Source organism: Urocampus carinirostris, chromosome 12 (genome assembly GCF_059441175.1).
Source record: "Urocampus carinirostris isolate Australia breed hairy pipefish chromosome 12, RoL_Ucar_1.0, whole genome shotgun sequence".
Classification (NCBI taxonomy): domain Eukaryota; kingdom Metazoa; phylum Chordata; class Actinopteri; order Syngnathiformes; family Syngnathidae; genus Urocampus; species Urocampus carinirostris.
Window position 1 is genome coordinate 12,814,589 of NC_142360.1, and position 26,971 is coordinate 12,841,559.

At 38.9% G+C, this 26,971-nt stretch overlaps 1 protein-coding gene across 1 annotated transcript; it reads right to left on the bottom strand.

Moving 5' to 3' along the window:
* Positions 1 to 1,428: 1,428 nt before the first annotated feature.
* atp11b (ATPase phospholipid transporting 11B) lies at positions 1,429 to 26,971 on the bottom strand. Its single transcript, XM_088348963.1, has 31 exons — positions 26,602 to 26,971; positions 23,632 to 23,748; positions 22,642 to 22,731; positions 21,548 to 21,628; positions 21,233 to 21,340; positions 21,002 to 21,130; positions 20,608 to 20,711; positions 20,490 to 20,537; positions 20,280 to 20,344; positions 19,275 to 19,356; positions 18,909 to 19,059; positions 18,423 to 18,620; positions 18,183 to 18,341; positions 17,910 to 18,097; positions 17,653 to 17,721; positions 17,487 to 17,560; positions 17,247 to 17,350; positions 16,799 to 16,980; positions 16,330 to 16,533; positions 16,088 to 16,241; positions 15,838 to 15,940; positions 15,615 to 15,760; positions 15,411 to 15,470; positions 15,208 to 15,335; positions 14,718 to 14,856; positions 14,248 to 14,271; positions 13,772 to 13,837; positions 13,476 to 13,579; positions 13,208 to 13,373; positions 7,790 to 7,950; positions 1,429 to 4,335 (listed from the first exon to the last, which is right to left on the bottom strand). The coding sequence occupies exons 1-31, from the start codon at positions 26,626 to 26,628 to the stop codon at positions 4,254 to 4,256; spliced, it is 3,513 nt and encodes a 1,170-aa protein (XP_088205089.1). The 5' UTR covers positions 26,629 to 26,971; the 3' UTR covers positions 1,429 to 4,253.

The following is a 26,971-nucleotide window of genomic DNA, read 5'->3' on the forward strand; positions in this document are numbered from 1 at the left end:
CTCGCAGAGAAACTAACTTACTCAGTTCAGTGATGATATCTGAAATGAGCCAATGCTGACTTACATTCACAAATGTATAATCAAATCTTTGTGATATTTTTCATGTTCTATTTAAATTCTAGAGAGCATTATGAAGACCAAGATACTGTTGTAATAATAAATTCTATCACTGGAGATTCAAATTTAGAGAACGATTTATCTATCTACCCTGGTCATATCCCTCGAAAACAAAGAAAATTAAAAAAAAAAAAGGGAAACGGTAGCAAAAAACACACACAATGTTTGGACCATGGCCAACTCAAATTCCCAAACAAGTAGCTCGGCACCCAAGTTGGTGATGCTTTCGCCCCTCTAGATGAAACGGGACACAAGAAAGCGGCCATGTCACTCGGGTCAGGGTGACACAACACACTCTTCTGTTCAACAGCAGGGCCCGACAAATTTCACTGGTTTACCCCTGCTGCATCATACGGGTGCCCTGCCCATCCTTTAGAACACGTCCAAACATCCCACTATACTTACAACACCTCTCCACTCATTCCTATCACTAATAAGGGAACAATTGAATAAAAATGCCATCTTCACTGTTTAAATGAAATGTTTTGTCTATACCAGGGGGTTCCAACATGGTGCCCCCCAAGGAAAGTTGGGTTGCCCGCAGACCTGTTCTGACAATAGCGCACCAGTGGTTGAGTATTTAACCCAACTCACTATAATTAACCCTGTCATAGCATAGTTACACAGTAAAACAATTTTTTTTTAGAAACTCATCAGACTGGTGCCCTTTGCGGTAATTAGTCGCAAAAAGTAGCTCTCAGCTTGAAAAAGACCCCTCTTCTGAGTGGCGTTCTGATTTACTGTTGAAGGGGAGGTCTCGAGTCTTGCCAGACCACCTGTAAAATCTAGCAAAAACCAGTCTTGACAAGTGAACATTGAGTTTTTGAAATTTTCCACTCAAGGCTTGGTTCTCCTCAAACCATTTCCCATGAAAAAATAACTATTTTCTCAATGCTTTTGTGGACACAGAGCTTCGTTCGGTATTCACAGCACAAGAATACATTAAATTTATTTTACTGCAATAAAACCTCAAAAGAACTGTTTCGCTCCAGCAATTATTTTCCCCCCATCTAATTTCACAACTTGGATGTTGATTTGAACACGCAAAGGGAAAAACCTCAACTTCAATATATTAGATATCAATTTACTTCACTATCATCTCCCACTTTTGAGTCTTTCCCATGATAATCTTGTGCCTTTCTGTTTATAGCCTGAAATGTGGACCAGTTGTATGTCCTTAGGGCTCACTTCAAGCCACTACACTGTTGCAGGCACAGAGAATTACCTTCACCACATTCAGTGCCATTGACATCTAGTTGACAAAACATTTCTAAATGAAATGACAACAAATGAGTCATACTAAACAAAACGTCTGCTTCTTAAAAATTTATTTATTTCATAAATAGAGCATTTTATAGATATCAGCTGTGTAACAGTTCAACAGACAAGAGGAATGACAGACAACGAATAGCAGCCGACTGGAGTGAGGAAGGTCTGCAAAGTGTCACAATGCTTCCCACGTCACCGACGTGCTGCCTGTGCGCGCCTCACATACCAGCCGCATTCTAATGCACAAAACCGATTGGTTAACATTTGGCCAGCTTATTGAATTCGAGCTAAACTCGTTTCGGGGCAAACTGAGGGAGAAGGCCCGCTTGATTTTCGCTCAATTGAATCCAGCGGTTCTGGATCATTGGTGCTCAATTACAAACCGTACCAAACATTCAAAGAACATTTCTCATAGCGTTTTCAATACGTGCAAATAAACTCGTACCAAGATAGTGCTGGTTAAATGGAAAGCGTATCGGGGATTACATGATTTTATAGGTCAGAAATCAACAGAAAACAAATACAGGGCTGATAAATCAACTCTCACTAAATTGCTCTGGACTCATCGGCGGCGTCGAGGTAACCGTCGATTCTCAAAACAAACTATTTGGTTCCTGACGTGACCAACGTCCGATAAGAGGTCTTGAAGATGCTGTATAATGCACCGTATAGGATAGCGTTTTGTATATTGAAATTCCCAAGTACTGCTTTGGATCCTTATAAGAAGCATTGGAAATATCACAGGTTGTTGAAGCATTAGGCTACTGCATGCAAGAAACCCGTATGACCACACACACACATTGACCATGTGACTTTCAAGCAGCCCAATTGCATTAAACGGCTACAAAAAGGTCCACTGGTTGGAAAAAAAGGACAGAAAAAAATGAATGTACATGGTTCGAGGCTACAACAAGGCCAGGGCACTTAATCCTTCTCCTGTACAATTTTGCATTGGGACGGAAACAGTCGACGAGAACGACAAAGACAATCGGACTATGAAAGACGCAAAACTAAAATTATGTTGCAGGCTTTCTCTAATTGGAAGGTCCTGCTAACAAATTATGACCGACGGACACATAAAACGGCACTTCAACCGGACTGAAACATTCGTCAATCGAAAAGAAAAGAAAAAGCCACACCACTCCTTTTGCAATAGCTTCATGAACAGGCTTCCGGAACCGATTATGGCTTGAACAACACGCTTGAGGTCAGGAGAGTCCAGACGAGAGAGGAGGCACAAAAAGAACCGCCGCGGTTCTTTGGTATCGACAGAGGTCCGGGCCGCTACGAGCAGGCCTGTTCTGTTGGGAAACCGGCATGGAAAGTGCGGGTAGCGGAGGTCTGCGACGTTTCGGGAAGAGACTGAAACCCGGCAGTTCTGGTGCTCGCGGTTGGTTCCCACGCTTCGGGGACATAGCGCCCACCCAGCTACGTTCACGTGCGCGCTGACAGACGACAATTCGGCATTTAGTCCGATGACGTCGATAAACAGCCAGAGGTCCGATTACGAGTTCACCCTTCGTCCAAAATGAGTGAGGCAATTCAGCACAAGATGAGAACAACTGCCTTGCGAACCTACTCCACACAATCCACGGTCATCATCTCACGCTTTACTACTTTAGTTTTTGAGTATGTTCCATTCTAAAACAAAGGACATAACATTTAGCAAGGAGGTTGATTGTACAAGTAACTGAGCAGCTAACGAGTGTAACTATGATAATTCCTATTAGCTGTCATTTACTAATTGACTGAAGGCAAGCAGATTCCAAATTGTAACAATTAGTTTGACAGAGTAACACTCACAGCTATTATAGCTTGTGCCAAAACTCCCTCAATAACTTGGGAATGTTGATGTCAGTGCAAGATTATATTTGTGATATCAAATTTTTCTCCAATACTAAAAGCTGAACAACCACTGGAGGTAGCTAGTGCTAACTGTGTGGATTCCAACCAGTGCTACATGCCAATTCTACTAATTAATTATCCTGATGAACATATGTCAATCTCGCATGAGCGTATTTTCCAGATAAGAAAAATTGTAGCCCCCAATAAATGTTTACTCAATAGTGTTTGGGTCTAGTCTAATTTGAGAGGTTTTGATGCCAAAAATGTTTTTAGATTTTTGTAGAAAACAACACTAAAAGTGCCATAATTTTCAGGCTATAAGGCCTCCTAAACCCCCCAAATTTAGCCCTTTTGTATTCTCAATTGGGTTTAGATCTAGTGTAATTAAAGAGGTTTTGTAGACATGTTTTGGTTTTGGACAAAAAGGACACTAGTTAAAAGTATCGTATTATCCAGACTATAGGACGTACCTAGAAATTTGCCAGAAATTTAGAAGTATGCCTTATAGTGCGGAAAACACAGTAGTTAACCTGTGGTCAGTAACATGTAGCAATTAATTGTGTAAAATACTATGCTCACCACTTTCACTAGTTGATGTAAAATTTGAATAAATTCCTATCATCTTTTTACTAGCAGTGTGGAGTTGTCAACCAGTATTAAAGAACTGTAGAGCCTAACATCTAGCATAGTTGTCAACTAGTGCAGTATTTTTGCCTCTCCAGCAGGCCACGTGATCCTAGTAACATGTGGAAAAAGTACACAATAATTGAAGATAAAAGGCCAGCAAAAATGAAACGTGAACGTTTAAGTTGTGTACAATTTGGAGAAAATGCTAAGCTCGCTCTACTTATGTGCTGAATTGTCTTACTATGGACGATATGGTGTTGTTGCAGTGTCGGCTGGACATGACCCCTTCGATGTCCTTCCAGCAGCTTCTCAAACAGAGTTCATGCGCTGCAGAGGACTTTCAATTGTCCTTGAGGTCTTAGCTCCAGTCGGACGAAAAATGGTAGGGGCTCGGATCAGCAATGGGTGACCTCAATGGGCGATAGCGTCAGGACGCTGCGGTCGTTGGCGTAGAAGTTGTCAGAATCCGTCCAGCACCTGAAACAAGGCAGCAGTTAGCGCGTCGGATAGAACCATTACCAGCTCCTTCTGCTTGGTGAAATGTATTTCTTCCATCTCAGGTTGAAGGAGAAAATATTGTTTTGTTTTAAAAACACTTCTGATGGTTTTAAACTCAGACCCAAAACTTTGAAGATGGTTTGCAAATTTGTGCCCAGTTAGCTGAAACGCAACCACTATTCAAGTAAAAGCTTGAGTGGGGAAAGCGTAGAGAGAAACATTTTGATGTTCTTGCTTTAGATGAAGATGTTGATTCTTATCGATTGCCAACGAGTTGCAGGGCACACAAAGTAGGACAACCAATTCAGGGTGTCGCCTGCCCACTGCCAGCCGAGATTGGCACCATCACCCATTGAGACACTGAGGGTAAGTGGTACAGAGAGTGGATGTATAATATTGACAATTGATCGAGCTCAAAAAGCAACTGCCATATTATATACAGTCAAGAATATTCTGAACTTAAGTACGTCAAGTCATGTTTATTTGAAGAGCCCTTAATCACAAAGAGTCTCAAAGGGCTGCACAGACCACAGATTATTGCAAACCACAGACTATTATGACACCATCCCCTGATCTAAAACCTACATGAGGGCAAATAATACACAGCTATTGTCAACATAAAATATAAGTCATTCATAAACTATAGAATATAAGTGTGCTTTAAGCTTAGATTTAAACAGTCCCACTGAGGTTTCAGATCGAATCTCAAGGGGTAGAGCGTTCCACAGCATCGGGGCCCCAATGGAGAACGCTCTTGAACCTGCGGATCTCTTCTTGGCTAGTAGACCAGCATTTTCAGAGCTAAGGCTCCGGACCGGAAAGTGTCCCCTCTACATACAAGCTACCTTTGTTAGGAGAAATTCGGGATAAACGATGTCTTTTGAACAAAAATCTGCTAACGTTATGAACATTATAGTTACGAGAATTTGCAGACGCTACTACAAGAGTACAGTTGTTTAAGACTGCTCACCGCCAGCAGTTAGTTGCTCCTTCACTCCTCCACCGCCACGCAAACACCTCCATAAGCAACCGCCGACTTCCTCCATGGTAAGTGCTCATAGTTAACTTACTGTTTTGTTAATATCATCCTATTTTTTTATTACTGTATTTTTAAGGTTCAATTTGAATGTGTTTCTAGTAATCAGGAAGTTGCTATTTAGAGTTGCTTGGAGGATTTGGGGAGGCCGGGAATGGATTATTTGGCCTTCAGTCATTCCTTATGGGGAGAATTCGTTCGAAGAAATTCTAGATACGAGCTTAATCCGGGAATTAATTGATCTCGTATTTACAGGGTCTGCAGTTTTATTAGTGTCATTATTTAAAAAAAAAAAAAAGAACAATAGTCAGATTAAACTCTATACAACTAAGAGTCTTGCATTTTTCATATAGTCAATTATCAAATGGCACTGATAATGTATAAACTATATTAGAAACAACTGCTTAGTCATATAGAACAATTCTACAAGAACAAAATAACAACTTTCAAGGAAATCAACGCATTACTGTTAACAGTGAGAAATTATGGAACCATCTTGATGAAAGGGTGCCAGACAGGTTTCCAACTTTAAGGGACACGTTATTGAAAACTATGTAAATTAAAAATAGGGATTTTCTTCAGTTATTTAATTATCATGCGTGCAATTCTGGAGGAAAAGTTTGTAAAAAAGGTGAGTGAAAATAAGTGCAAGTTTCATTTTCCTCATGTTGAGGTTTTTCAGTTTTTCCTTGCCCTCATGTAGATTTTAGATCAGGGGATGGTCTCAAAATAGTCTATGGTTTGCAATAATCTGTGGTCTGTGCAGCCCTTTGAGACTCCTTGTGATTAAGGGCGTCACAAATAAACATGACTTGACTTCAAAGTGATCTGTGCTTTCTTTTAATGATTATGCTGCATTTTTGTCACTGATTTACAATTTATTTGAATTACTTGTTCATTCATTGATTTTGGAAATAGCTACACAACAAAAACAGTGACGTGCACAGATAGACAATATGTGGTGTTACAGCACTTGCTCCCCTGGTCTTGCCTTTTTGTAAGTCGTTTTAATTTATATAATTATCAAGCATTGAATCACCCAAAAACACACACTCTGCATGTATCCCCTAGATCTCATAGGAATTGAAATGAGGCCGTGTCAAATGAGCGTGCGTGTGCAAAGGTGACTTGACATTTGGAAAGGGCCAAAAAGTGTGACAAAAAAAAGGAACTGCGGGCTGAGTATGGCGCTTCTTCATAAGGCAAAGCCGTGGTGACACCTCACGCATCCTGCAGTTTTTTGGCCTGGAGATGGGTCAGTGGCTGCAAGCGGCTGGTTGAGAGGCTCGAAGTAGGAAACACGCAATCACAAATCGCGCTTTTGAAATGTGCCTTTGCTATGATTGGGAAGACTGTCTTCCAAGTGCCTGCTGGAACTGAAGTTTGAAGAATGCACTCCAACGCAAAACGGCTCAGGATTTATCTGAAGTACTTAATGGTCATAAAAATTGATGGCCCAAAGAGATGATCTCATTGCTCATTATTTTTGGGCTAATTGGAAGTCTTGAAGGTTAATGTGAAGCCTACTTATTGTATGCTTCTAACTTTATAATTATGTGCGCGCATCCCAGTGAGATGTAACGCCAGACTTGGACGTTTTTAAGAAGCAGAAATTGGATTTATGCATGAATCAATAATAGGGGAAAGTTATCCAAGCCACGTTTCAACACTGGGCAAGTCTTGAAACCAGAAAACATAAATGTCCCGTCAAAACACTGCTTCATTTATGTGGGAGTCAGATCACGTCTTGGGCTGAGTCATGCAGACATCCCCATTAGTCTGAAAGGCTCCACATACTTGAATTAACGGTTTTATGGGCCCCAATAATCTGATTGCTGAAAATGAGAGTACTGTATTCCGCGGGGAGGTTGAACCGAAAAACGATTTCTTTTCATTTTTTGGAGAAATCTTATCAAGTTGAAAGGCTAGTTAGTAGGGGAAAAGCAATAATTACGATATATTCACAGTAATTCCATGTAAATACTCGTTTTTTTTTTCTCAGCCTAACTACTGGAATTGGAAACAAGCAGCTAGGACAAAATTAATGTTTCTCAACTCCATTAGCGTAAACAGAACTAAAGCCAGCAAAGCCTTTTTGGAGTTAAGTATTATTAAAGGTTGACATATTCAAATGGATGCCAAGAATGAGAAAGAGTTGATGGAGCTGCAAAACTGCATCCTTTCACTTTTTGGTGACAACCATCATTAAAATGAGAAGCAGCATCAATTGAGGGGCTATTAACTGTAGGCCAAATATAAATTTAAGCAGAGTTCACCAAAAAGTGGATCGTTCACCCACTAACAGGGAAGGTGAGCTGGGTTAGAGCGATGTGTTAGTCTTACCCCACTGATAAACACTATTACAACCCATGTTGGCGCAATATGGAATCCCCCTACCTGTTGCTGCGGGCAGAGGCGTCGCAGTGGTTGCCTGCGGCAGGCGGGCACTGTCCGCTCATTTGCTCCAGGAAGCGGGCCAGCCGGGCACAGCCACTCTGGCCATGTTGGTAGCAGCACAAGGACTCCACGCAGCTGAGGGCCTGGGGGGCTGGTAAAGACTGGGGGGATAAAAAAGAAGAGTTCAAACAAGATTTCAATCGATTAGAACCCAGCAAAAAAAAAAAAAAAAAAAACTGCCATCAATCTTCAACGGAATTTGTATTTCACATGCTGTCGGGGAACGAGCAATAATCACGCATGCTAACAAATGGGATTGACGTGCTCAAACGAAGACACACAAAAAAGCTGTAAACTAATTAACATGGATCCAACAGGACAAAGGGTTGAAAATATGGCCCCAAGTCATGAGGGAAAGCTTTCACTTCTTATTCCTCATCCGGTTTGACGGACAGTTTTGGATCCAACTTGTTTCCCAAAGCAGTAAGGCCAGGCACGGCATTTTAATGGATTCAGACCGGACAGTCGCCTCCGGAAGCTCAGCATGGGTCAACTTGTCACTCAACGTCCAAATGGTGTCAGTCTCATAGCAACCGGATGGCCTTTAAATATTCTGGCTTTTTCTCGTCAGCCCCTTTTACCGGTTTTCTTCAATTGTTTATTAAAGTCGTTGATTTTAAATTCATTGTAACCCCGTGTTTGATGAACAGAGGGGAAAATAATAGCATCCAATCATACACTAAGTTTTACAATATTTTTGGCTTTGGTTAATACGGTTATATCAATTTTTTCAGCAAAATAATGTTATAGTCTTGGGTGAATCACATCAAAGTTAAAAAAAGCATGTTTATATACCTTATGTCATTTTGATTATTTCAAATCAATGTTGTGCATATGTACGGCATGTTTTTTTTTTTACCACAGTGAGGAGATAAATAATACACTGTCCCTTAAAGTTAACAAGCCAAACCCAAATGCTTTACATTATTTTGATTTAAGAGGTTATTCTGGGAAAAAAAAAATCCGGTTGGTAACAATTAGCTCCAAGCGAAGTATAAATAGCAGTTTTTTTAATAGGGACTTATTAATCGTATTTACATACACTTAACATGGCAAACTAACAAATTTATTATTCCATTTACTCTTAAAAGACAAACTAGTGTTGAATGGAGGTTGTTTTTTTCTGCTGTATTTGTAAAAAGGGCATTCCAGACCTATCATGCAGTTGAACGTAAAGAAATACCCAAAACAAAAGCAGACAATTGGTTGTTCCAGTAGGACACGGGCAACATACCAAATGATTTATGAAATCCTGAGAGATTTCACCATGCCAAGTACATTCTCTGTGATTCAATCAAAAATCATTAGACAGGAGACGCAACTTAAGACAACGGTAGTGGACAAGAAACTGGACAGGATTAGATGCACGTGTGTAATAAGTATTACATGAGTTGGGTGGAGATGCTAACTAACATGAGAAGGCAATCCATACCGGATATGAGGTCGTCACTCGACAGACACATACTAAATCATCGAGTTGAGGGTTGGGACTGGCAAGCACGAGGACTGATGTCGTTCAAATTGCCTCAAGGTGGTGGCAACACATTGCAATGGGAGAGGAGAACGTTACTACCTAGAGTTTGTCAAAGGTCTGGGCTTGGGGCAGCAGGGATAGGATAAGCAGCTAGCAGGTGCCAATTGTCCTCCCCTGGGCACCGACCGGCCTTAAGAGGGTCAAATTCTGAGCCGACTGAACCCTTACCCGTTTCCATCTAGGGGACACAAGACACAATCAGTTCTGCGATCCACACGGGCACCTCAAACACACACTGCACAAGCAAAGCGGGCGCACAACAGAAAAACTAGTATACAAATTATTTTTGATCCTCATTTTGATCACAGATACATAAGAACAAAATAACTTTGATCTCATGTACCACTTCAGGTTATAAGTCAGCTAGCTCTCAGTGATATCTTCATCTTTAAGACTGGCAGAACAGCAATTGAAAAAGGGGGAGGTTTACTGTTACTGTAGGCATAAAAATATGCACCAAGAAAAGGGATTTGGCTGCGCAACCAAGATATGAGCATTAGTATACAAACTAATTAAACTGCTGCTGAGACTATGAGAGTTCCAGAAGAACAATAAACCCACGAGAGGCTTTTGTAATTACCCAACCGCGATCTAATTAGACAGACATAGATAGTAGAATTAATCAACAAAATGAAAAACAATAACATTAAAGATTCATAAATTGAAACATTGTCACCAGACTAATGAGATGTAATTATTGTCTGTTTAGCACATTTGTTAAAGCAGACTTTTTTTATTATGTGTTGCTTTACCTAATAATACAAGTGTTCACATTATTACTATGGATGTTCTATACCACTTTTTCAACCGATACAGATATTTATCTTAAGCAGTTGTTGATAGCAGGATAATCCCTCCACTATGCAAAACAGATTTTTTTTTTAAAGAAATATCTTTAAATCGCATCATATTTTCTTAAAGATCACATTCACTTAATGGCAATTTATTATTGCACTGATTTGTAGTTCCAAATAGCCAAGTGGACATTAAGGGACAGCCAATACAGGTGTCAATACTCACACATTTAGAACTATCTCTCCTAGTTTACTATTATTTTTTAATAAGTCAAGTCATGTGTATTTGTATAGCCCTTAATCACAAAGAGTCTCAAAGGGCTGCACATACCACAGATTACTGCAAACCACAGACTATTATTACACCATCAATCGATAAAAAGTGTTTTAATTTTGAATTTACAATTTTATGGCAGTAATGTTAACTTTTTTCAAAGGTAAAATCTTACATTCATTTAAATAACTTTTATGATCAGACTTCAGACAAATGAAGGGATTATTTCTAAAATAATTTTCTGAATCATAATATGGATTTTTATTGGTTTTGAAATTAATGTGAGTGGGACTATGATCTTTGTAGTCTTTCTAGATTTAGTTTGAGGCTACAAATTGCTGTTCTGTATTGTACTCAATGTACTTAGATCATCTGCATTATTTTATAGTCATATTTTTCAAAAGTTATAACAGGCTTAAAAGTTGTAAAGCATACATACTATTGTGCGTGAGTGTCATGCGGACATGGTAGTGTATTGCTTTTATGAGAGTTAAAATCATGCAAGGAGACATTATGGACAAGTGGGAGGAAGGTCTTTTAAAGGATTAAAATGCTTTAAAGGTGCTGGACTGATCATGGTATGGTTTTGAACTGACTACAAACATAATTTTTGGGTGTGACATGCTGACCTCTTGCAGATCTGCTCATTTTTGGTTATTGGCATTTGCAAAGTTCCAGTGAGAATGTGTCTTTTGTTATAAAACTTTATCTTAACTGCTAAAAAGGATACGCCTCATAAATGACTACACAATCATTTATCCACTCAGCCTGTTCAGTTTCATGCGGTGGGAATGACAGAACCATAATGGTACAGTGACAAATGGTATGTGGAATGAATTTCCAATCGACTTATTGCTCAAACAGCAAAGCATGCAGAGAAGAGATAAGTGATGTGACCTTTTTGATCACATGTAACAAAAAGCTTTGTTTTTCGAACCATGAGCATGCTGATTGCCTTCTCCAAGGCATGCAATAATGCAATGAATTAGAGGTCCTTGTTCCAAGAATACAAAACCTCTGCAATCAGCATGCGCTCAGAGACGGGAATAAGGTTAACACCTGGAAACATCTTTGATGGGTTGATTTGACATCTAACCTTTTCTTATGATAAGTTATTTTTAATAAGATAATGCATCTACTATTACAGATGTATTTTAACATAGCACTAACGCAAAACATATGATTGATTACAGTAGTAAGTTACTTTTTAAAAGCAGTAAAATGCACATATCAAAGGTGAACAGTTCAAATGAAACCTATTACTTAATACATGAAAAAGCAATGAAAATCATACATTGTTCTTATTTGTGGCTAACAATTTCACTCATGGTACCAAGTGTTAATAGTCGATTTTCTAATGGGGTATCCAATGTTTTTCAATCCAGTACATGTACGTGGATGCTAATGTTTGTTATAGTCATCTTATAACGAGTACACTGTGTACCAAATTAGTATGGATTAAAAAAATGAAATTTCTCAAATGGCGTATTTGATTGAAATCTTAATAGTCATGATATGGTACACAGTGCTTTTCAAACGCAGACTGTCATGTTCGCTACCTAATTTTGCCCAGCTGATTCTTGGCTCTGGACAAAGGCTGAAGAGCGATGAAGTCATCGCCTATTGCCACACAGTTGGAATACATCTACACCGGGAAAGGAGGGAAAGCATATAGGAGAGGTTAGACATTGAGAAAAACACACACGCTTACACACAGAGAGGTTTGACAAGTGTTAGAGCAGACAAAGACAAGACTGAAGACGACATTTTTTCCTCCTCAGACAAAAGGTAGGAAATCTGCTGTAGAAGGATGCACAAGCACAATTTGTGTGCCCAGGCTTTATCGAAGAAGGGAGGTGATGTGGTTTCAACGTGCCACCTACCGTCGTAAGAAAATGTGCTAAATTAGAGATTCCACTATTCTGATTTAAGTCTGTAAACACCAATTACAGTATTTTCCTGAGGTTTGTTTCAGACTTTTGTACTGCCAGATTTAATAAATTCACTGTTAAACAGCCAGTGCATCCAGTTCAGTAGCCTAGATGGTAGTGTGCCCGCTTTGAGACTGGGAGGTCGCTGGTTCGCGCCTCGGCCGAGTCATACCTAATTGGTAAAATGGCGGCGCCCTCTGTTGGCTGCGGCTGCATCGGCTCGCTACAACGGGTCAGGTGTATCGACATTTCGTTCTGTGTACATTGTTACAAAGAATGACAATACAAAGGAAATTATTATTATTATTATTATTATTATGTATTATGGGGAAAAAGTGATAACAGCAACGTAGAGCTCAATGACTTTAAACATTTAGGCATAATTTTTTTATGCCAAGCATGTTTGAAGCTTATAATCTTCTTCAGGCCAAAAACACCTCCTAGTGTGTCCACAACCACGTTTGGTAATTGTTGCCATGATAGGCACCAACCAAAATACAACAGCAGCACCAGTCAATTAGTCAGACTTAATGTTTATGATCCACTACCGCCCCATGCTGAGGACAAAGTTCTGCCAAAAGTAAGAATTAAAACTCCAACAGGACATTCTGCCAGGTGATCATAGCAGACCCAATTTGTCAGATCAGACATCAGAGCAACATATTACGCTCAATGCTTTACACGTCCAAACATCATTGGCTACGCGAGTATTAGAGTCAACTAAAGTGGCTTCCTAAAAAAAAGCATGTATTCTCAACTACAATTTGATGCATAAAGACATACAACATTTAATACTGTCGTCTACTCCTCCGCCAGTGTTTCTACCTGACTTTTCTGTGTGCTGGTGGGCTGCAGATGCCTGTAGAACACTTTCTTCACCACATCAGGAAAGAGGCACATTATGACGATGATGATGATTGCAAACCAGGCAGAGCCACTGGACAATAATTGTACGAACACAAAATACATGTCCTGCGTGTGGAGGAATGGCCTGGGAGAGAAAACAAGTCCATATTAAATGATGTAAACTATAACAAGTGGATATTTACTCAATGCTTATAAATAAAAGTTCAAAATACAGTTCTTTTCTTACCAGATTATTCCTCCATAGAAGAGAGAGAAGACAAAATAGAAAGCTATTGAGCCCCACGTCACAAAATGGTTCATCCATGTCCAGAAATGAGTCTCCAATGCAAGCTGTTATTAAAACAGGCAGGGAATTAAGAGAAAGGTGTAAAATATTTATAGTTATGGATGAAAAAATAATGCAATTTGACAAATTCTACGCATGAATAATTTTTTTAAAAGGACAAACTCAAAACATCAACTACCATGCATGTGTGCACAAAAAAAATAATAAAATAAACGCTGTTTTTCTGTATTGTTTACCTTTAACGTGACGGTGATTACCATGACTGTGAAGACCAATGTTCCGAACGTCCAATTGCCAAAAATCTGCGTGGGACATAAAATTGCAGGTAATTGAAAAATGATTTGTTTTCATCTGCTTATAGATTTTGTATAGGAATATTTTGTACTTTAAATACTTATCCAAATAGAATATTACACATCTTAGACCTTCAACTTATTATAACTGTTGAGTAAATTGCTAAGCCCTTTCCGAAATAAGAGAAGCTATTAAAGTGGTTCTTCCAAAAAATATTCAAACAACTTTGGGTCCAATTTGGAAAAGGCAAACGTATATTTCTCAAACTATAGCATAAAATAAAATTAGAAGATTGCCGGAAACAGTAATCTGAAAACAAAAAGACGGCTTCTAAGAAAGTGCTGCTAAAGAGTGTGTATTCTGAATGTGAGAGTCACTTGCCCCAAATAGAGCTTTTAAATTCAGAGCCGATGCTTACCAGCTGCCTGTTAGCTCGCAAGATCTGAAAACATGCACAGCATGAAGGCAGGAGCCAATGAGAGAAGGCAAGAAGAGATAGAGAAAAATCAGAAACAGTACGAAACAAATTGGAAAGAGAAGCAAGGTGGAATTAGAAAAAACAGATACAAGTATTAAAACTAAAAATGAAACACATGAACGCCTGTATGCTTTACACTATAATCATAAAAATGTTTGGTTAGGGAAACAAAACATAAGGAAATAGAGTGTTAGGTGACTGCAAAAAGCCATGCAAGCAAGAATTAAGAACATCCACATAATTTGCCCAATTTCGTTGTCACAATATGTTAACCGATTTTGTAACAATGACAATAAAGGTATATTCTATTCTATAACTCTAAAGTATTGCATTTACTCAAATCATTGAGGTGAAAAATTGCTGTATTACATTTAGAGCTAGAAGTTAAACACAATGACACACACTCTTACCTGACCATTGCCCATTAGTGTGGTGTCTTCGCCCATCAATATGTAGGATCCAAAGAAAAATACAAAAGCATGACAGAAACCCAGAAGAGTCCAATAGAGAAAGGTCTGGAAAGATAACAGAGAGTTCTTGCTGATGTCTCTGAAAGAATATGCAAACAAAGCATATATTCAGTTACAAAGTGCATTCAATAATGGTGGAATGTGCACGTTAACATATTAATATTCCCATATTGGTAAAATGTGTTAAGATACAACTAGTAAATAATAATTAACAAAAAATACTAGCAATAGCTTCATTGGTTAAGTAAAACATTAAAAATCTATTATTTTTTTCAAAATAATTTTAGTTTCGAGCAGAATCCATACATGGGGATGGACTCGCGTCTGAGGCTTAGAACGACCTCAAATGTTTGGGGCAAAATTATGTGTGCATTTCTACATTTTCTACATCTGTGTTTTGAGTCCAAGATTCTTGATACAAGACGATTACCTGTACAGGACTGGTTTACTCTGCAAGACGTGTGGATGAACCAGCTGTTCAAACAGACTGTACACCAGGATGGGCAGTGAGGTAAAGCAGATGTTGTACAGCGTCAGATAAACACTGTCATACAGCGTCTACAACAGAGTCAAAGCATCAACTGTGTATCATTGAAATGCTAAATAAAAAAATAAAAATAAAATAATGCTTACTTGTTGTGAAAAGAGGCAGAAGAATTGGTATAAAAATTGGGGAGTGATAAAACACACATTCTGTAAGGGAAAGAAATTGCATTTATTTCAATTCAGATGCATTATTAAGAGCAAATCTATATTTCAGATTCAGAAACTGTTTTATTTCTGAATTATTTTTATAATTGTTATGAAAATGGTATTTTAAAAAACTTTTTGACTTACCTTATAGAAAAAGTACTGCACAAGTGTGGCTATTCGAATGTAGTAGAAGTGACCGTGGACCAAGAGTAATTTGGCTAGAAAACGAAATCTGGCAATTGCATAGTCGCTGTTTCTCACAGCCTGGCGACCTTCCTTTCCCATAATTCCTGCAACAACATAAACAGCTGTTTCTTACAGCGACGGGAGTTGGGCAGGTAAAAATTCCGGATGAGTGGGCATTTACCGATGCCAACATGGGCTTCTTGAATCATACTGACATCATTGGCTCCATCACCAACAGCTAAGGTGATTGGTTTCTCTGGGGAGCTTTTTAAGAGACGCACCACCTGGACAGAAGACACACACTTAATACTTTAAACTATCACATAATATTAAAAATTTAAGTATACATTGACTGGTGAATGAAATAAAAACATAAGCGTCATTTGAGATCCGCTATAAAAAAGCTAAACGTAAAATGACCATGTGGCTACCTTCGCCTTTTGCAGCGGGGCCATGCGGCAGCAAAGCACAGCTGAGCAGTTTTTACAAACTTCCATGAAGAGCTTTTCATGTTCCCTCAAAGCCAAAGATAAACTGGCACCATCTACCACCAATCCATGCTGTATAACATGGTCTTCTTTTATCCTAAGAACCAATGTCGGCATAGCACAGACAAACTGTTAAACATAATTATCATTCTTACTGATAAAAGAAATTTGAACACAACAGTCACCTTCTAGCTAATCTGCGGAGCTGCTCAGCACACTCGTTGTCAGAGCGCTGCTGCAAGAGCTCCAAGATGTTCATGGCTCTGTGAAAGTGACCACAGGAAAGGCTGACGCTGACTGCAGTCTCATGCTTGTCACCCGTCAACACCCACACTTTGATTCCTGCCAACCGCAGAGCTTCGATAGTCTCCTGGACTTTGTCTTGGAGCCTGAAAGAGAAACATCAGAGAAAATGTCACGTTTTTATTTGATTTCATATCGTATAGGTTGAACAAAGGTCTCCGCCTAGAATACCACACACGCAGGCACGGACGTGTTCGTGCGCACACACTCTCTCACAGACACACATAAGCAATGCCAGATGACAAGTCTAAGATTAAAAATCAAGTGTTGACATTTGAAACAGTACCTGACAAACAGATGCCAAAGGCTACAAAACATCAAATTGATGTACATTAAAAAAACAATCCTTACTTGTCTTCCACCCCTGTTGCTCCAAGGACTTGCAGATTTTTTTCAGTAAAGTTGAAGGCCTCTTGAAGTCTCTCGTCCCTCTGCTGCAACGCAGTGCGGGCACTGTTCAAATGCATGTCCACTTCAAAATACTCCTCTGGACTAAAATGCCGACATGCTACCACCAGGGTCCGTAGACCTTGCTGAAAAGGAAAGAAAATGGGAAAAGTTAGGGAGAGTGTGATCTTAAGAACGGAAGTTATTGATAGTAAATTGTAATGATAGTTTTATCAATAAGCAGATAGTGAACAGGTAAGACCTCCCCAATTAAATTTGTATGTTTGGTTTACCTAAAATCCAATAGACAGTGTAATATATATATATATATATATATATATTAAATATAAATAAAAAAAAACACTCATGTTAGAACCTTAAAAAATAAATCTCAGTACAACTCATCACTCACCAAGGCAAACTCATCTACATGAATTCTTGTCTTTTCAATCTCCCCACTAGTGGCGAAAGGAAGAATGGATGATTCTGCTCCTTTGGTAAACAGCACTTTGTCACCTTGAGATTCGATCAGAGGAAAAGGTAAACATAAAATTGTCAAACTATGTAAAATATATGTTAATCTTAATAATCCTAACGTATGTTGAAATGAATGCTTTTCAACACATTTCATTAACCCAAAACGCGATGATACCTGATGGCGTCTCCAGTATGACACTCATCCTTCTGCGGTTTGCATCAAACTCTAACACATGGAGCAGTTTATATCTGGAAAAAAGTAGTGATAAGAGAGGACATATTTTTACTAAATCTCAGAGTACATACATTAATGATGAGGAAAATGTCACAGAAAAACTTACTTCTCAGGTTTGCCAAATGACTTGATTTCCATAGTATCACCTCTGATACTAGTAAAGGTCACACCAATTCTAAAGATTTAAAACATAAAATAATTTGTTGGAAATTGGAACGTGAAGATTGGACAACAAGTTGACACTTTAGCCATCGTTAAGTCTAGCTATAAAAATTATTGCAACATTTCTTTGGGGTCTTCATTTCAGCAAGACATTTCTAGTATTGGTTAAACAAAAGCTACTTTATATCATGTTTTAAATACCTCTTTGCTGCCTCTACTAAAGCTTTCTCATCTGGTGAAGCAGCATAATATTCCATTTCATTGGAAGAAAATCCGTTAATGTGGGAGAAGGGGTCCCCTACCCCAGACAAGCTGTCGGGCTGATCATAGCTGATCTGAACTGTGTGACACAACGACACAGCTTTGAGAAAAAGCAACTCCTCTCCTTCCTAAGTGGATGAAAAATATCATATTTGAGTAATTCAAAAATAATGTATTTAAAATTGTTTGCACCGCATTTTAGGTGGATATTACCATATGAGGTAAGGAGCCATCTGGTGAATCATCAGTTCGACCTTCCGGAACCAGTTTGCCGTTAACTTCCCGATACTTGACCCCGTTGATCGAACTCTCCCGGAATTGCATTTCATTTTCTGTTAAGGTGCCAGTCTTATCAGTAAACACATATTCCACCTGTCAAACAAAATAAATACGGGTTGTCATATTTAAAAACTAAAAGTAAAACAAGCTTTACATGAGCAGCTCTATCCATACCTGCCCAAGCTCTTCATTGAGGTCCGATGTGTTGACCTGAGCTTTCTGGTCACTCTCCTCATGATAAAGGTCCAAATCCCAGCCAATGAAAAAGGAACCAAGGAACTTCTGCATCTCCACAGTGACGTAGAGTGAGATGGGAATGATGAAATTGTAGAGAACCAGGAATGCAAGGAAGTCGGAGATAAATTTCAAGATCTGAAAGGAGTTAAGGGGGGACATTAAAAGGAAAAAAGTTCAATACATTTAAATATTCAAGTATCATTTGTTTGGTAAGTTAAAACCATATATTATTTACACTCTATAGAATAGATACATGATCAATATTGCAGACAGTCTTCATTACTCATCAAAGCCATTTTAAACAGTTTTTTTAGCATTCATACACAATATATTTATTAGATGGAAAGAAAGCGGATCTGGGACAGTGAACGGAATCCACCCCATTTTATGCAAAATTCTAACACGAAAAGAGACATAGCTTACTGGGCTACTGTTTTTCTCTTGCTCTGTCTTTTGATTGTAGAAAGGCTCATTCCATTTGTTCTCAGCTTGCCAAGCGTACTTGAGGATGGTGCTGAGGACAGCTTCGAAAAGCAGGATGCCCAGGTAGATGATGAGGAAAGTATTCATAGATCTGAGATGGGAAAATGCCATTAAAGACAACAATTAAATTACTTGGGATTTTTGAGAATAATGTGCTTTGTTAATTTTGGTGTTAAAAAAAAAAAAAAAAAAAAAAAAGCTAAAATCAAGGCTTTTCATTTTCTGGGATTTTTTTTATATACAAAACTGCATGTTATTATTGAGCTATTAAAAGATTATTAATTCAATAAAATTAAAAATACTCACTTCTCGACAGCAGAACGTTTCTGTGATTTGCATTTATAGTTGAGGGCCATTTTTGACTCCATCCCTGTATAAACTGCAACACCTACAGTAAAACACATTCATGGTTGAATGGATTGCATCAGAAGTGAGATTATCATTGTAATGCCATGCAAAAACTAAAAATGTTTTTTTTTACCCCCAACTAAATACTGTACTAAGAGCAAAACTGTTACACCACAATTTTACACCAGTTAACCAAACTAGTATGCAGAATAATTAGGTTTAACTCACATGAAGTTTGCTTCTGTTGAAAAATGTAACGAAGATTTTTAGAATGGCTATATAATTGTGTATACAGTGGGACCTCGCTACTTCGCGGTTCCACATTCGCGGGATCAGAGCTTCGCGGGTCTAAAAAATAATAATAATAAAATAAAATAATTAATTTGAAGGGGCGTCGCTACTTCGCAGATTTTCACTTTTCGCGGGTGGTTTTGGTCCCCATTAACCGCGATAACCGAGGGATTACTGTATTTGAAATAACGCAGTGGTTAGTGTGTGTATGGCACAGTTCTGAGGTCATGAGATCGAACCTCCTATGTGGAGTTTGCATGTTTTCCTCGTGCTTGCGTGGGTTTCCTCCGGGCACTCCGGTTTCCTCCCACATTCCAAAAACGTGAATGTCAGGTTAATTGGCCGGTCCAAATTGTCCCTAGGTGTGAATGAGCAAGCGGATTGTCCGTCTCTGTGTGCCCTGCGACTGGCAGGCAACCAGTTCAGGGTGTCCCCTGCCCACTGCCTGAGAATGGCTGGCATGGGCTGCAGCACCACCACGACCCTACTGAGGATAAGCGGTGCAGATAATGGATGGATGAATGGATGAAATAACATATCATTTCTCTCTGCTTTTAGCGTCATGAATCACATCTAATTGTCCTTTTGACAGAGCAATGATTCGAAATAACCTCTCTTTCTGTAAATGCCAAACACAGAACTAAATAAGGCCCTTTTCCAATTGTGACTCACCGAATATCTCTTTGGTATTTTTTAACCTGGCCCCTCGTAGCAACAAGTTTTCCGGACCTAGTGGCCTGAAATACAGGAGAGATTATTAGCTCAGTATTAATGCAAAGAATGATGGATGGATATATAGTACACAATTTTTGTAATTAGAAGAAAATATTTCAAAACACTTGTGACGAAAAAAAATATATATATATATCGACAAGAGCTCACCTTACAATGTCCTCCGCGTGTTGAGTGACTGTTATTCGCCCAACAAACCTGGAGAGGTTAAGGCTTTTTAGAGAAAGGTGATTTGGATTTCAGACAAAACCGTTTTGCAGTAAATTACCGATATAGGTCTGATTCTGGCTGCTGACACTCTACCACAGCCTGCAGAGTCTCCAGTTGGGAAACTGATTGGCATATGGAAGTCTCGGCCACTGAGTAGTGTGTCTACAAACAACAGTTGACACACATAAACTGTTTCAGTTTGGGGATATCACTAAAAATACTTTCTTTTTTTTTTTTTTAAATTGAGCATAGTGTTAGTGTGCTGTGCTACAAAAGAAGGACTTTGATCTTTTTTCTACCGTCATGTGCAACATGAACTGGAAAAGCCAAACATTGGATTCACCAGTGGAATACAGAGCAGGGACACAAACAATAGCTTCCTGCCAGTTAATGATTTCTCACAAAATGAAACGCGCGAGTGTCTTGACACGCTTGCAAACACACCCACCCACCTTGAGATTAGTTTCCCCATCAAGGCTGGCGGTGGTAATGTGACAAGTGCCTTCGGAACGGTCTGATGAGAGGAGTACCAGATCCGCTGGAAATGTTTCATCTTTTGCTACACGCACGATATCTCCCACCTGACAAAACACAGATATGAATACTGTACCTGTTGGATGACATGCATTTATATGTTTACACTGCCCTACAAAATACAGTTGTTAAAATGTTTTCACTCGTACCCGGATATTCTTAGATCTCGTCTGGACCAGGCTGCCACTGCGAACAACAAACACAGGGGCCCCGTTCACCTCATTGTCAGCCTTGTGTCTCAGCCAGTCCTCGTAGCCCTGCAATCACAAATGTACCAAAACGTCAATGGGGATAGTGGAACAATTAAATTGCCAGACTCAATTTGGTGAACCATCATCATAGACATTCATCACTTGGTCCGGCAAAACTCAACACCGTTGAACCGCTTAGTAGGAAGAATTAGAAACAAATGAAGATTTTCACAGAAGCACACACAATTAGAGTAAATAGGTTGAAGCACTGACCTGTTTTATGGCAGTTACTGTGATGACAAAGAAAAGAGGCAAACCGCTTGTGACTGGGGAAGTTGGAGTGTCAATCATCAACTGGAAAAATATATGGGGTAAACAATCAAAGTATTTTCTGATTATAGTTACATTAATAGATTACATTTATCTATATAATGGTCCGAAATTTAGCCATTTGTGGCAAAACCCCAATTGCTGCTTGTATTAGTCATAGCAAAGAATTTGAGTTGTTGTGAAAAGTGGGAAATATTAAAATTTTCACAGCTGGTACGGTGTATTTTTTGGCTGGATAAGTCAAACTGGAAAAATTCAAAATATTGTAGTCTATTTTAACGGACTGCAAATAATAAAGCGGATTAATTCCATTATATTATAGATTCCTAGTTTTATTTCATGTATTAGAAATAATTTACATTCCCTCTTTTACCCTATTTTCAAATATATATAAAAAAACATTTATCAAATACAATTAAAAAAAGGAAAATACATTTTTTTCTGCGTCACCATTTACAAATCTGAGCCAAATGAAAAGCAATGCATGCATTAAAAAAATACAGTATTTGGTGTGACTAGTGGCTCAAAAGCACCAATTGAGTTCTCCATCTCAGCTCATTTAAAAAATTGTCAGAATTGTTGTTTCCCAACATGGAGTTGCAAAGCGGTCTTTTATCCCGCGAGGCTAGAGTTGACTTAAGCATCCCTGACAAGCCGAGAGGGTGAAAACGTAGCCTTTTAGAAAGAGTCAAGTCAATTGTTTGGCCTTCGTTGCACAGGATCAAATCACTGAGGATCGGTCTGAGGATTTGAGAGCCAAATTTGTACTTGAGCAGGCGTATTGATGCTTTGTGATGTGCTCATGCTTAATGGTTGCAAAGCTCCATATTTTAGTCATAGTGAAGACACTGCAGCATTTTGGGCACAGAAGCCGACCCGACCTCCTACTGGTGCCCGCAAGTTGCTGATTCACTCATGTTTCTCTGTGCTAACAAGGCACACATCTTAAATTGCTGGAGGAGGAGTGATACAGTGGATGTCACAGGGCTTCATTACAGGAAATGAAAGTGTGTTTCAGTGTGAGCATGTGCCTCTACCTGTACAAGGAAGATGATAAGGAAATAAAAGTTGGCTATCCTTCTGAACTGCTCGAACAGATTCTTGGGGACAAAATTCCAAATAGTATACTGAAAAAGATAAAGACAATATTTGGTGATGTGTGTCTGAAAACTTAACCCAGTGCAAACAAAAACTTCCAAATCACTGAAAGATTTAACAGAAAATTTTTAACAGTTTGTAATTAAGTGCGGCCAGACTTTCTTTTCTTGTCAAATTAACCACTGCCACAATCTACATATTTTCACTGTCATGTGAAAACCCCCTATCTCTGGGTTTTGTCTTTATATTGCATTTTTTAAAATGTTAAAAATGTAAAAATACAATCCAAAATTAGGGAAAAAAATGAATTAAGTGTTTTTTACATGACAGCAATTTTATAAACAAGACCAAATGAGCACCAAAAGTACATAAATAGCACACTAGCGATAGCACGACAACGCATTTTTTAGTGCCGATACATATTTTTGGTAGTCAAAGAGGCAAATAATATTTTTGGGCCAATAAGCACTTCAAATATTGATCCAGTGTAAATGTGTTAACCATGTTTATTTAAAGAGCAACTTCTTAAAGTAGCGCTTTAGCCATACCAGAATAAACCTCCCATGTATTTAGAAATACGAACAAAAAGTTCAGCAAACTCTAAAAAGACACTGACATTGCTAACCTGTTGAATAAAAAAGAAAATCACATATATAACTCTATACTTTTACCACTGTCGATGCAATTTTTTGCCAAATTTGAAATATTTGAATTATAACATTTTCTATTAATTCTTAACACAAAATGGTTTCCTATTTCCCAATGGTGAAAAGCAACATGTATGAAATTACCAGAAACAAGGTCTCACAACTACATATTTACTTTAAACCTGAGTTTGCTTTCAGATTTGTAAAATAAAAACAAAAGCTTGAATCGGCCCGTCAGTATTAGTTTTAATTCATGACAGTGTTACGATTTAGGTGTTGTACCTTTGATGATATGATTCTGTTGTCAGCAAACCGTTGAGGTACATAGTGACCATGCTGGGGGAAACGGTTTGCTACATAAACAGTCCTGGTTTCACTTTGATGGGGGGGATCAAAGCCCTGGGGCAGAAAGTTAGGAAAGGAAGATTTAGAGCAGATGAAAAACAACTTCACAATAGTCTCATTTTCAAATCAGTTATCAGGAGTGGCTATCTCCGTCTTTTTTTTTTAGAAGATCAAATTCATCAGAAAAAGTTAAATCTTTCTAAGCAATAATCCCCCATTCTGAAGTGACGTGCATGAGTTGTAGAAATAGGAAACTGCAACTGAACAGAAAACCACATCTGGTAAAAAACAAACATTGCTAACCCACTGTTGAACAGGTTTCCGGGTACTACAGTCATGCATAAAAGACACATTTAACGCCTGCTCAAGGAAGGCAGGTAGTGTTCTTTAATAGAGAACACTTTTTGATTGCATTACTCCATCTGCTGTGTCAGATATTCTGAAAGTTGACAAATATAGTCAGCAAGTCGTGCAATAATTGACACCAAATAGCGTCTTTGAAACAACACACGAACCTTGCATAGTGTTTGCACGGTTCCATTTGAAATAAAATGTTTGCAACCTATTTAAATGTAAATGGTCTGCATTTATATAGCGCTTTTCAAGTCGATGAAGACTTCCCAAAGCGCTTTACAATGTGCTTCACACTTTTCTCTTTTATACACTAACATTCTGCTCCTAATACTAGGCAAAAGGTAACTGGTGAGAGCAAAGGATGGCCAAGTCAACGCTTTAGTCCAATCAAGTCATGTTTATTTGTATAGCCCTTAATCACAAGAAGTCTCAAAGGGTTGTACAGAAAATACACAGACATTACCAAGTCAATTTCGCTTTTTGAAAAAGGGCAGAAAATATTCTAATATCTTTGTTTTAAGCTGCACAATCATTTCCTTGAATAAATTTGAGAAAGGGACATTTATTCTTGATTTGGCTCGCAGAAGGCACTCCCTTTACTCTCCCGCTCAGTGAAGTCTGCGCTAAGGTAAAAATGACGATATCCTTATCGTTTGCAGTATTTTGTGACTATTTTACAAAAGAACTCTGCTTGCACCTGGTTATGAAACCATTATTTAGTGTCACATTCAGTACCAACATGCCAGGACGGTTTTCTCAACATAAATCGGGGAAATGGGTCTGGAAAATACAAGACTAGGCACAAAAATGGGGAACACTCAAACTTTGAAATACTACTCCAAAGTGGCTCTGACACTACTGGTACACTTTAAATTGAAAACATTAGCAAAGAAAAAAGTAAAGTAGATTTGTCCAGAGAGTTGATCCAAATTAACCACCTCATTGTTGTACTTAATGAGAGGTCGAGTCAGTGGACACTATCTTATTAATTTATACATGTGAGTTTGGCAAAAGAAGAAAGAATTATCTCGACTTGAACAGATTCGATGAAACACAATTTAAGTGACCTCATTTAAAGTGGCAACATGACTTAAAATCTGGAGACCTTGGGGTTAGGAATAAGTAGATAAAACATACTCAGCATAAACTGAATGCAAAGCATTAAGTGTGATTTAATGCCATGTGCCGAGACCAGTGGCACAAATCAACCACTAACAACTACTCATGCATCTCTCAATATAGAGGCATGCAATTCTTAGAGCATTTAATTTTTTCATCCAACTTCCCTTTTAATTATAGTTGGTCTCAAAATTGGGCACCTTACATTTGTTTGTATGGCCCTCAATCATGAAAAGTCTCAATGGGCTGCAAAGACCAGCTTAACAACATCAACTGATCTGAAATGTATATGAAGGCAAGGGAAGAACTAAAAAAAAATGAAAAAAAAAATAATCATGAGAATATTAAGGAAAATTGAGAAGGAGTAACACATAAAGTAATCAGCTTTCCATTGAGACCAGTCTGCAATCGATGCTGCAAGGGCATCAACAATTATCATAAGTAATAACTGAAATTGGGGCAGCATTAGCTCAGGGGGTAGAGCGCTCGTCTTGGGATCAAGAGGTCGGTCGCAGGTTCGATTCCCGGCTCCTTCGTGTTATATGCCGAAGTGTTCTTGGGCAAAACACTATCCCTAATGCCCCCAATAAGCAGGTAGGCGCCTTGCATGCCGGTCTCCCTATTGGTGTGCAAGTGTGTTTGTGAATGGGTAAGTGTGAAGCACATTGTAAAGCGCTTTGAGAGGTCTTCATTGACTTGAAAAACGCTATATAGATGCAGACCATTTACCATTTAAATCCTGAAAAAGTCCAATCTAACATGACCACACTTAAAATAAACAATCATTGTCCCTTATGGCATACCTCTAAGACATAAAACATTGCAACACTGCAAAGTTAGACAATTTGAATGCGATTCTTATGTAGTTATTCAAAACATATGCTTAAGGGAGAATTGTAACGTTTGCTATGCACGACAAAAGCAACGTCACGTAGAAACTATTGAGGCGAAATGTCTTCAAAGCATCAGAAAATCAAAAGGAGTCGGAATAGACAATTTAGTAAAAATAATAGGCGAAGTATACTGGTTATCATTCGACAAGGGTGTGGTGGTTTAGGTGTGAAAAGGGGCATCAGAAGTGTTGAATTCAAACTATTTGAACACATTCGCAATAATTCTACAAAAACTGCAAGGCAGATCAACTTCAAAACAAGTGCAAAAGTTGATGAAATTGTTGTCAACTGGAAACAAACTAACCCAACCACACCGGACATTCTGTTCCGAACTTTTGCCTCGCTAGCCGAGTGGACAGCTGGATTCCGGACACACACATACGTGTGACACATCGACAAGAGCTATCTGTCGACGTTAGCTAGCACATTTCGCTCAAGTAAAGTTCGAGCACATTTTTGCAAACAACTGTCACTCCCTGCAAAAGACATTATTGCATTGAAAAACGTTAAAGCTTCGAGAAAAGAGCTCCACAAATCTTACCAGCTGCTGTCGTATCCATCGTAGCATCCTGGCGGAGAAACAATCGTCCCGAGTAGCCCCAACAGCCGCTAGCCAGCGCTAGCACCTAGCTGCCCCCGTCAAAATAAAACAGTCCCCGAAATGCAAACGCCTCCCCCTAAAAGCAACTCTTTTCGCTCGCATCCCGCCACACATTCACGCAGAGTCGTCGTTATAAAAGACACGAGCTGCTCTGGTCATTTTGAGCGGATATTAAACAAACGCTGCGGGGTTAAAGTGCCGGTTGAGTGGCCGCTCGGAGTCCCAGCGAGCTACGCTACATGTCGCCGCTTCACCGCTGCTGCCCGCCGCTGCTGTTTCCTCCCGTGAGCCGCTCTGCGCATAGACTGGA